The sequence below is a fragment of the Ictidomys tridecemlineatus genome, chromosome 4 (assembly GCF_052094955.1).
Source record: "Ictidomys tridecemlineatus isolate mIctTri1 chromosome 4, mIctTri1.hap1, whole genome shotgun sequence".
In the NCBI taxonomy this organism is placed as follows: Eukaryota; Metazoa; Chordata; class Mammalia; order Rodentia; family Sciuridae; genus Ictidomys; species Ictidomys tridecemlineatus.
Window position 1 is genome coordinate 114,877,236 of NC_135480.1, and position 12,052 is coordinate 114,889,287.

The window sequence follows — 12,052 nt, forward strand, 5'->3', positions numbered from 1 at the left end:
CATCCATGTTGAGCCATTGCATTGCTTTATTTCCTTTTATGAATAAAAAAGAGTCCATTGTATGGATGTAGCACGTTTTGTATGTGGATTTATCAGTGGAAATGTGAGGTATTTCTTCTTCTGTGCTATTCATTACACTCATATAAAGGGTGTTTTTGAGACTATGTTTTAATTTTGGAGAGGTATACTTATTAGTGGGATTGCTGTACCATACAGTAATTCTGCTTAACATTTTAAATCACTGCCAAATTTTTCCAAAGTGACATTACCACTCTACCTTCCCTTCTCCAATGTAGGAATGTGTCCATATCCTAGCCAACACTTATTAGTGTCTGCCATTTTGATCATAGTCAGCCTTTGCATCTTAGTTGGTGTGAAGTAATTTTTCATTGTGAGTTTGTTTTCCATTTACCTGATGACTAACATGACTGAGCATCATTTCATATTCTTATTGGCCATTTGTGTATTTTTTAAACAATTGATTGTTAACACATATTTGTGATCAGAATAGATAATCTAAATAAATTGTCAGGGGAATATCATATACCCTAAAGAGCACGCACACTATTAAAATTCAGACTGGAATGTCCCCTGAAAGCTCATATATTGAAGGCTTACTTGCCAGCACAGCAATGTTCAAAGGTGAGGATTTGAGGAAATGATTGGATCACGAGGGCTCTACCATTTAATGGATAAATAATTTGAAGGGGCTACTTGAGAGGTGGCGGAAACTATAGGCAGATGGGCCATAGTAGTAGTTACTGGGGCTGTGCCCTTGGGACTATATCTTAGCTCTGCCCCTTTACTCTCTCTCTCTCTATGCTTCCTGGATGCCATGAGCTGAGCATCTTTCCTCCATCATGCACTTCTGCCATGACATGTTCCCTCATCTCAGACCCATAGAAATGGAATCCTCTGACCACAGACTGAAACTTCCAAAGCAATGAGCTAAAATAAATCTTTCCTTCTCTATGCTGTTTAGATCAGGTATTTTGGTTCCAATAATGAAAAGAAATATATGCTAATACAGAAATGTATGTTAGCATATAAGGCCAGGATTAAAATTTTTATAATAATAAACATACAGATAGTTGCTGAAGTCATAAAAAGCAATAATTTCTAGGAGGAAGAGAAGAACTAGGAATACTTGGGTTACACTTAATGATATAATAAAAGAGAAAATAAAAACAAAAGGATTTGAAAAACTCAGGAATTGATCTAGAATGCATCTTTGAGAGCAAAATTCAAATTTCAAGAATTCTGTTAGGATCACCAACCTTCCAGAGGTCACTACTTTTTCTCTGATTTAAAAGAGTCCATAGGAAGACCACTGCCAGCTTTGGAAATCAGACTAATATCTTCCCAGGTTTTCAATAAAAGAATTCTAGTTAGAGGACTGCTACTCAATGTTTCAGTACACTGAAATGTAAGTCTGCTTTTTTTGGGGGGGTTCATTTTGTAATTTATTAACTATTTTACTGCTTAAGAAAAATTATTTTAACTTTAATAATAGTTTTAATAATTTAATTATTTCTACTATGTTTAATAATTTAATTATTTTTATTTTAAGAAAACAGAAATATGATTTCTTAAGCCAGAAAAATCCACATAACTCAGTGAAACACATCTGACTGTTGGTTGTAAAATTCTGCCTGGCCCACCTCCCTCTTTTCCCTTGATTACTTTAGGTCCAATCTCTTGACCTTAATTTTGCTCTACTTAGAAGATTCAAAAGGAAAATCACAAGCATTGTGATTTTTTTTCCTTTTTACATTCACCTGGTTTCCTTAGATCTAAGCTATGTAGATCAGCTATGCCTTTCATGTTGCTTAAAATAACTCATTTAGTCTCATTGGGCAGGCAAATACTTAGGTTTGATGCTGATCTCCATTTGTGAGTGAGATCAAAGCCTTTCCCTCTATATGGTGTTATTTAATCAACTCCAAATTCCTCTAGAAAAGGTCCTTAACTGCACCTGTTTATCCCTCTTATTTTAGTTCATTTTATGCAGCTTCAAACACAACTGACACTCATCTGGGTCCATTAATGGAAAATCAAGGTCATGGCTGGGGCACCAATCATCACCTTTCTAGCCTTCCACACCAGCTTGTGCATGTGTGTGCCAATCTTTTCAATTTCCTACTTGATTTAGTGGAAGCAATCAGCAGAATTGACCCTGAATGTTGGCTGCAAGGCTTTCTTGAAGAAATTCACCAATAGCAGACAGCTGGCTGGCTGGACCCCAAGACTTAGTTCACCAAAATACATTTAGCGAGGAAAGAGCCTGCTGAACTCAGTCTCAGAGGAGAATCCCTCTTCACAGGAACATACTTTGTGGGCTGGGTGTGCTGGTTACTCTTGACATCTATTCTGTGCCTGGGTAATGTGTTGGCAGACCTCTCCTATGGTGCTTCTTTCTATACAGGTGTTCGTCCATCTGATGACCTATTGGGCTTGATATCACATGATGATTTGGAACTGGCTTGTGCTTTCTTTCTACTATTATTATAATTGCTCAATCATTTTGATTTGCAGATTATTGGTTTACAGATTAATGATACTTGCCTGTATCATGCTTTGATCAGGTCCAGATCTATGCTTTCTAATTCAACTATCTGTGCTGTTTCTCAACTGGGCAATCTTGAGCATATTTTCTTAAACTCTCTGGGCCTCCATTTATTCATCTGTAAAGTGAAGATAATTAAAGAGCCCTTTTCATGGGCTGTCATGAGAATTAATGAGATAAGCAGTAGCAAATTCTCCATACAATAGAAAGTACAAAACCCATCCTGCATTGTTACGTATTAACATGATTTGTTATTTATTCACCCCATTGTCCAGGATGGAAACTCCTGAGCCTTTGTTAATATCAATTTCTCTCCTCAGTCCTGCTTTCTCTCTTGTTGGACCTTGTCCTGATTATTATGTCACAGAACATCTCTGAACTCCATCACTGTCTTTCCATTCCCAGTGCCACTCGTCATTTGAGGACTCATCATGTCTGGGTGGTCCTGTCTTCCACTCTCCTTTCCCAACCTGCCATATGTTTCTCAGGCTCATCAGAGTTATTTTTTACAACACAGAATTGGTCACATCGAATTGATCAACTAACTTTCTCAGCATGAGATTTCAGCAGGGGAAATTTTGAGGCAATTTACCAATTGTAATTTTAATGAGATGCCTCCATATTTTTTTTATTTTCATGTATGTTTTTATTCACAGAAAGTGCCATTTTCTCAAGCCCAGCGCTATATTACTCCATCATGTGTACATTGTTAGTATGATATATTAAATGACACCGAAATACTTCTTAGCAATTTCTATTTCTTTTGACATCTTGATATATGGTCAAGGCTTACAGATAATATATATATTTTCCATGTCCATATGTGCTTTCTCGTGTGCTTAGTCATTTTTTCCCATGTACATGTTTTAGTTCATTTTCAAATGATTCTGTTGGTGGAATGTTTAACATTATGAGTATTGCAGTGATGATCATTTATTAATTTGCAGCATTAGCATGATGAATATAATGATTAACCAAACATTTAAGCCTTACTTTAATGAAAACATATTTTCATATCAGCTGAAAGCTATATTACTCTTCTATGTAAAAATGTTGATGCTTTCTCCAACTCCATGAATTAAATCCAGATTGTCCTATCATTGGATCAAGGTGTGTTAAGAATCCACTAATCCATCTGCCTCTTTCATTACCCCACTAACAAGAAGCTTGTTCTTTTGTTTCCTCTAGTAGCTGTTTTTTTCCCCATTTAACACTATAACATTTTCCTGTGCTATTAAAATTATTCTAAAATGTGATTTTAATAGCTACATAACAATCTATCATATGGATATGTTGTAATTTATTTAAAATTCCCATAGTGTTGATCATTAAGATAATTTTCAATTATCTGGTATTATGAATAATGCTATCAAAAGAGTGTTGTTCATAATTCCTTGTCTACATCAATATATAGGTTTTTTTGGAATAACTTATTGACAATATGAAAGTATGTTTAAAATAGCAAGTGATGGCAGACTCCCTTGGGGCATAGATATATATCTGGAAATAAAGGGACCCCCTAATGTTACTGTGCAGGGAAGGAAGACACAGGAAGGCAGGGAAGAAATCTGTCAGTCAATGATTTTGTTATATTTTTTTTCTGAAATACCCACCAAAAGTCTCATGTTGAAAGCATGGCCCCCAACGTTGGAAGATTCAGAGATGGGGATTTTCAGGCACTGATTGGATCATGAAGATTCTGCCCTCATCATGGATTAATCCACATAATGGACTCATCTATTGATAGCTAATGGACAACTGGGAGATGGGACCTAATTAAGAGAAATAGATCACTAGGGGCATGCCCTGGAAAGGGTTTTCTTTTTCCCAGCCCCTTCTTCCTCCACCCTTCTCTTTCTCTGTGCTTTGCAGCTTCCATGAGCTGAAAATCTTTATTCTGTTACACACTTATGCCATGATTTCTCTGCTTCACCTCAGGCCCAAAGCAAAGAGCAAGCCGACCACAGACTTAAATCTCTGAAACAAGAAACCAAAATAAATGTTTGCTCCTCTAAATTGTTATTGTCAGATATGTTGGTCACAGCAACAAAAAGCTGACTAACATAGACCTTCCACCCACTCAAAATTCACCCACCACATCCCCACCTCTGATGCTGAGTCCCTAGGTAAACCAAGGCTTGTCCTTTTAATGGTTACCCTGAAATGAACCTGTCTTTGGAGGGGTTGAATATTCTTTACGATGGTGATTAACTGAAATATCAGATCAGGGCTACTTAAGGATCCAGCACATTGCTTTTGATTTTTTCTGTCTTTGATTTACAAATTTCTGCTTTTGTAAGTCCTTCCTTTCTCCCTCCATCCCTCCCTTCCTTCTCTCATACTTTTACTCCCTTCCTGTCTTCCTATCTCCCATCATTTTACAGGCTGAATTATGTGCCAAATATGTGTTTGGTAGTGTGCTACACAGAGGATTGCAGAAGTGAATGAGACACAGCCCCCCAACTCAAAGAGGGAACCTCACTGTTAACAAGATGCAGTGTCTACAATTTTGATTTCCATCCATCTTGCTCTGTTCACTTATGAGTGGCTCCCAGCTAACCCTGTGCTTGCTTTGTCTATTTCCCCTTACTTTAGGATAGATGCTCTGTTAATACCTGTCCTCCTCCCCTCAAAGGTGTGGAAGTGTATGCAAATTGATATTTTCAAAAATAATCTGAATTTCCAAGATGGATGATACTCTCATTGTTGTCACTGTAAGTGACATTATTAATAATCCAATTACCAATATTAGTATTACCAGCAGCACACTATCCCCCTGTGCCACCATTCACAATCATTAATACTGCACCTCTTTTTATTATTTCTCTGCTACTACTCAGGGACTGTTTAGACAATTAAAATCCAATAATAAGAGCAAAGAATTATTAAAATAACACCAAGAACAATAGAAATGAGATGACAAATATTGAAAAAGCCAAGAAAACCTAACCAAGGGAGTAACTTCTCTGTGACAGGTGCTAATAAGATCAACTAGGAATATGTGATAAAATCCTTCCTGAGAACTTGAAAATTCTCTCTTTCTTCCTCAGTGGCCCTTTTGCCACTGAGGTCTCAAGAGGTGCTAGATTGTATAACACTTATTTAGCTGATCCTGCCAAAAATGTGCTGCCAGGGGGGAAAAAGATGAAGAAAAGAAAACTCTTTCATTACGAGAGCCATACTGAAGAGTATTCCCGCTCTGGCTAGATGCTGGCAAAGCTCCCAGGCACTCTCCACAGCTGCCCAGACCCTGTGAAAGCTTTGTCGAGAGTTTAAGACAGCTTCGCAGGTCACTTCCCCCATTTTCAATGCTCCCTTACAGGTCTTAACCCTCAGTTTCTCCACCTGAAAAATGGATGTAATCTTCAGACTCACAGTTTGTGAGAAAGCCAAGTAAAATGTCTCCTTATTTCTCCTTACAAATCAGACAAAAGAAATATGAGAGTGATTTTGCCGAAATACACAGGTATTAAAAATTAGATACATGTGAATTTTACTGTCTAAAAAATCAGTTGGGTTAAGAAAAAGAACAACTAGAATAGGCTAATTTTGTTCCATGTGTTGCCTGACAAAGTGTTTGACTTTGAACTAAGATTCTATGATTTGAGTTTTACCTTAAATGGATGCTCAATTTTGTTGCCTGTGCTGTCAGCTTGCTCTGATGCTCCTGGACTCAGTTGCTACTTGTGATGATCTTGCAGGCAAAGCCAATGTTGCTAGGACCATTTGCACATGTAGTGAAAAGAGCATAAGACTGAGAGCCAGAGACTGCCAGAGATCTTAGGTGTGCCACATGTCAGTGTGGTAAAGAGTAGTGCTCTTGAGAAGTAGCAAAACATTTAGGAGGTGGCATCTACAGGTTAGTCTTAAGATTTGGGGCAGCACTCTTTTAAGGGGATAGATGTTCTGTGTTCCCTCCTTTTCTTTCTTTCTTTCTTTTTTTCTCGTATTTTGCTTTCCCTCTCTGAAGTGATCCAATTTGCTCTCCCATGATGTGCCACAACAACCGCCCCCCCCAGATGCACAGCTCATAAGAAAAGCCAAGAAAAATGTACACTTTCATAAAATGGAGACTTCCAAACTGTGAGCCAAAATGAACTTTTTCTCCTTATATGTTGGCTACCTCAGATATTTTGTTATAGTGATGGAAAACTAAAACAGAAATGTTGGCCACTCATTTGGTTTTTAGTGTGAGATATTCTTGAGTGTTTTTGAGCAATACTAGGGAAATACTCAAAGCAGCATGACCTTCCCCAAATCATACCTCCCCACGTCTCCGTTTCAAGGAGGAGGGCATTAACCCAACTCTCTCTTCTAACTCTGACATAAGTTTATTTCACAGATGAGCAAGCAAGAAAGGTGACCTGTCCAAAGTCTTGATCTCAGTATATATTGCACTCCCAGTATCCTCTAATGCCAGTGCTAGAATCTAGTGCTGTTTCCAAGTTAGCCTGCCACTTTATATCCAGAATGTCATAAACATGGCCATGCCTCTTTTTTACAGACTCACGCACACATTTACCTGTATTCCAATTGCATTCCAGGCCAATTCTACAGGCCCACACATTCACAGGTACTTAGCAAATACAGAATATTAGGTGACTCTGAAAAACCACATCATCATCTCAGACACAAACTTTTATCCATTTTCAAAGCTCTGAGGCTCCAGTGGGAAGCAGCAGCCGGCCCCACCCACGCTTCCCTTATCCATCAGCCTAGTGTCAGCAGCTTCCTCAAATGGATTTCACTTTCGGTTCCATCTCATTTGACATTTTATCAGCTGGAAATGGCTGTGAGATGATGTTCTGTCAGCTCCATACCTGCCAAAAACCTCTCACTCCCTGGCAAGGCAGCTGAGGACACAATAAGGAAGAGAAAAAGAGGTGCAATGATCTGCTTGACTCAACTTTCATAAAATAGTGCAGAAATTTCTAAACCCCCTTTTCTCAGAGTAGCACAAGAGGACAAGAGAACAGCAGGAGAAGGATGAATAAGGAGAGAATCGTCAAACCTACTTCTATCCTGGTAGGAGCTTTGTCCACCCGAGTCGAGAATTCTGTGCCGATCCTTCACGTTCTCACGTATCATTGTGACAGGTGTTTACCATAAAATATGCCATACTTAATGGAGGAATCTCATGCAGCAGAAAAGCTTTCTGCCAGGAGGGTGGAGTCATACCTGCTGTCTCCCATGCATGATGGTGTTAGACTGTGACTTAGGAGGCTGCCTCCACCTGATGGCAAGCTGACCTGCCAGTGGTCTAAAGGACAGGGTGGGAAGGTGCACCGGATTCTGATGGATCTGGAGACAGGTAAGGCATTCCACATAGGATAACTCATTTAAGCCTGGGAATGGATCTTGTGAGATGAGGTCCAACTACTCAGTGCAAGAAAGACTAAGAAAGGAGACCAAGTGACTGGATGGATTCCAGGTGAACTGGAATGGGTGAGGCAGAGCTACAGGTGCAGAAAGGTTAGATCTCTCTCTCTCTCTCCCACATTTTACAAGAACTAAAAAAACATCAGAGATCTAGAAGGACCTTTGTGTTGAAGTTTCATTAGCATATTTGTTCTGCTTGACTTCTCAGTTAGGAGAGAAACCATTCATGCTGTTTGTTTTTACTGTACATCTATTTTTATCTGGTATCAACGGTGTTGATTTTTCAGCATTTTCTTATTTGTTATTTCATTCGCCTCCAGAACTCAAGAGTAGAGTGTCAGGTATTTTCTCCCTCCTTTCTTGATCCTGGGGGAAGATTAATAGATCTGGGTTTGATGATGCCTGCTCTCTCTGCTGCCTCTCCCCTTTCTCTTTCTCCTTTACGTGCTTCCTCCTTCTCTCCTACCCTTGTCTCTGCAAATGCCTTCCCCTTGGAATCTGATGCTTGATTTCTGCCCTGGAGTGATCAGGGCAGGAAATGTTCCCACTCTCTTCAAACTCTGTCAAAAATATTAATACCCAGTACACGGCTGACACCCAGGCCCCAGGTTGCCATCCCTGCCATTTTCTTTTCTTTGTGTGATTTTTGGTTTCAGAAGTTAAATGGTTTCTTTTTTGATATGAAAATTAATTTCTGGACAAAAAAGAAATATGCCTGCACTGGGGCCAAATTTGTGTTGTCTCCCAGCACGGCTGTAATTACACTGTAGATCAAACTGACGCCTTCGTTTTCAGTGGCTCTTTTCCCTCTCTGATGTCCCTGAAGCTGCCAGGATCGCCGGCAGCAGCAGTTTTCATTAGCAGCAGGGAAGGGTATAGGAATGGATGGTCTTGGTTAACCATCATTTCTAGGTCTCTCTCCTCAAATTCTTTTTTTTTTTTCTGGATGGACACGTACAGGTCAGACAAGCACAGATGGACACAGGTTTCAGGCTCCCCGGCCTCTTGTCACAGTGTGGGGCTGAATGGTGGTATGGCACCCTGTGGAGTAGGCACGCTCATGCTTCTCTTTCAGGTGTCAGCAGTAAGAAGGGATTGGCACATTTCCCAAGGTCCCTATACACTTCCCATTACCATGCTTCCCTCCAAAAGCCTGTGTCCACCTGCTAAAAATGATCACTGTAAATTAGTATCAAGGTATGAACTTGTGAAATAGGGCAGAACCAATGCACCATTTTCCAGAGTAATGAAAGTGAAGTGGCTTTTACATTGTATTATACAGTATTGTGAATTCTAGAGAAATTCCCAGGAAAACAGGGTCACCATCATCTCCCAGCTCTCATAGCTGATTTTCAATTGTTCATACATAGCTCTGCTATTGTTTGTTTGGTGTAATTAGACCCCATGATCTATAGCCCTCAGGTGGACATCTAGTCTTTGCCAGTAAGATGTATATTACTCTCCAAAGCAGCTTGTTTGATTTTGACATCTACAAGGTAAATGCAAACTTTTTATTTACAAATGTGACTGACATTCCTTTAATTTTCCCATAATGTGTTAGATCAAAATGATTTGTATGTGAAGAAAGGAGTGTTGGATTAGACTTTATACATTGAAATGTCAACCTGGACAATTCTCATAAAAGGAACCAAAGCTCAAGAAGGGGATTATATGGTTTCTTGGATTGAACTGGGGACCCGGGGATGTGGGCCTCAGTCTGCAGCCTTGCCACTGGCCTGAAGAAGCCATTCGTCTACTTTTTCCATCTGCCAAGTAAAGTAACAATCCCTCCCAATGCCTAGCTCACAGTAGCATTATAAAGATGATTGAGATACAGTGCCTTATGGACTCTCCAAAGGAAAACTGCTGCCACCTAAATTCTTGCTCACACCCTCTTTCCCACAACTTTAATAAAATTGAAACTCTTATTTATTGTGTTGCCATGTATTAATATTATGAACTATTCACTACCTTACAACTTTATTTTACCAGTCCAAAAATTGGGGATGATAATGTTGCCCTTGAAAGGCTGCAGGAATAATTAGATGTCATTGTTTCATCAGTGGAATTTCAACCTAGAGAGCAAGGTTTCTGTTTCTTACCTGCCTCATGACTTCATGGTAAACCTCTTGTTGCCACAACTTGGTACAGTTTGCATTCCTGTGTCTATTCTCCTGCCCTTCTGTGATGACTATCGAGAGCTTTGAAAAATCAGGGGGAGCTCAATGCCACGTGCTGGAACCTGTCAAGACCCAGGATAACCTATCCATTTGCTTCCAGTGGACAGATGCAAAGACATGACTATGCCACATCAGGAATCTCCTGCTAGTCACAGTGACAGTGTTTGCCAGCATGAGAGAAGAGATGTTACTGTGTTATAAAAGGTCCCAGATGGGAAACTACAGTTGCCAAAGACTGCCTGAGGTTCTGCTTACTCTTCCCTCTTCAAATACAGACAGATCTACAATAGAAGTTGCAGGTGAAGACCCTATAAAAAGCATGAGGGTTGGGGGGTTCAAAATGACAGGGAAACACCAATAATGAGAGAACTAAATTCACAGTCTTTTAGACTAGACGTGATTATTTGACATTTCAGTTTAATGGAAAAATCAATGGTTTTAGAACCAAACATGAGTTTGAAGCCTCTCTCTGACACATTATGCTGCAGAGTGCTGACTATGTTATTTTCGATCACCAACTCTCAGTTTTCTCATTTACTAAATCAGGATAATACCTTCCTCCCAGGGCTAATGAGTGAGAAGGTAGCATTACTGAACACACAGGCTATGGAACAAGACTGTCTCAATTTCCAATCTCACTGATTACCCCTATGGGTCTTCAGGAAAGCTGAAGAAACATTCATCAGTCTGCCTCGGTTTCCACATCTGTGAAATGTGAATAATAAACATTACCTTTGTCAAAGAATGTCCTGAGGATTAAATACAAAACATGGAAACTTAAGGCACATGTAGTGATGCTCATAATGAATACTGGACAAATAGTTTCCTTTTTTGGCTAATAAGTGGTTATCATTAACATTATTATTGTACTGAGTTAGCTTATTATCCATAAAAATAGATAGTTCTTAACTACTAATTGGACAAAAATGAGACTCCAGTTAAACTGTGTTGTTTTAATGGCTTATACTGAAATCCATAGACAAATGTTTATTTTCTTCCACGTTTTTCTTGACTCATGGGTTTCCCCCTTTTAATCCAGTCAGTATCTCTCTCTCTCTCTCTCTCTCTCTCTCTCTCTCTCTCTCTCTCTCTCTCCCTCCCTCCTCCATGCAGTAAAGCAGAGCTGCAGGCAGTCAATTTTGAGTCAGTGGGCTGTGAAAAGTGGTTAGAATAATAGTTTATTGACCCTGAATGTGGCAGCTGAAACTGAGGGCAGGCTGGGCTTGGGCAGAGCATAATCGTCACAATGGAGGTTTGATCATCTTTGATCATTTCCATGACCTTTATGAGACAAGGTGTTTGGAAGGAGTCTGAAAATATACCCACCCCGCAACCCTCCCCAGAGACCAGGGGAGACAGTGTAACCAAGTGGGGGCTGGGCTGGGTGGAGGAAGACACATGACTGACAGCCAGGAGGAGGGCTTATGCTCTGCACTTGCCCTGGGGAGTGAACTGTTCATCTCTTCATCTTCAGGAAATCTGAAAGTCTGAGCCCTGAGAAATTATTGAGCTCCATTGGTGATGCTGATCCTCATTTCAAACATGTAAGAGCCACAGAAAAACACTTTATTTTTCCAGATCACTCTTGATCATTTGGATTCTGCCCCCGAACACTGACTCTTCTTAATTCACTTAGGTGATCATGGACTTTCTGATGAAAACAGAATTATAAAATAAAATATTTTTATTTTAAAATTAATTTATTATTTCCATATTGCAAACAATTTATGTGCAAGTGGAATTGCTAATTATTAGAGTTGAAAGTAGAGAACAAGGAAAGACTCAATGAAGAGAATGAGTGAATGATGGCCTGTAGTTTGCATGATTTTTGAATGAAATAAAATTACATAAAATGTATATAAAATTATATTCACAGAGATCAAGAATAGTGACTCAAATATGTAAACCCAGTGACTCAGGGAGACTC

General features: G+C 39.4%; 1 protein-coding gene across 7 annotated transcripts in view; it reads left to right on the top strand.

Annotated features, from left to right (window-relative positions):
• The window catches only part of Ntm (neurotrimin), a 943,571-nt gene that overhangs the window by 347,919 nt on the left and 583,600 nt on the right, over positions 1-12,052 (top strand). Inside the window, exon 1 of one of the 7 annotated variants that reach the window (XM_078047340.1) lies at positions 7,847-7,877. The exons of the other annotated variants lie outside the window; for them this stretch is intronic. Coding sequence (XP_077903466.1) covers positions 7,862-7,877 — 16 coding nt within the window. The 5' untranslated portion in view covers positions 7,847-7,861. Of the gene's footprint in view, positions 1-7,846; positions 7,878-12,052 lie in introns of those variants that run through there. 7 annotated transcript variants of the gene reach the window in all.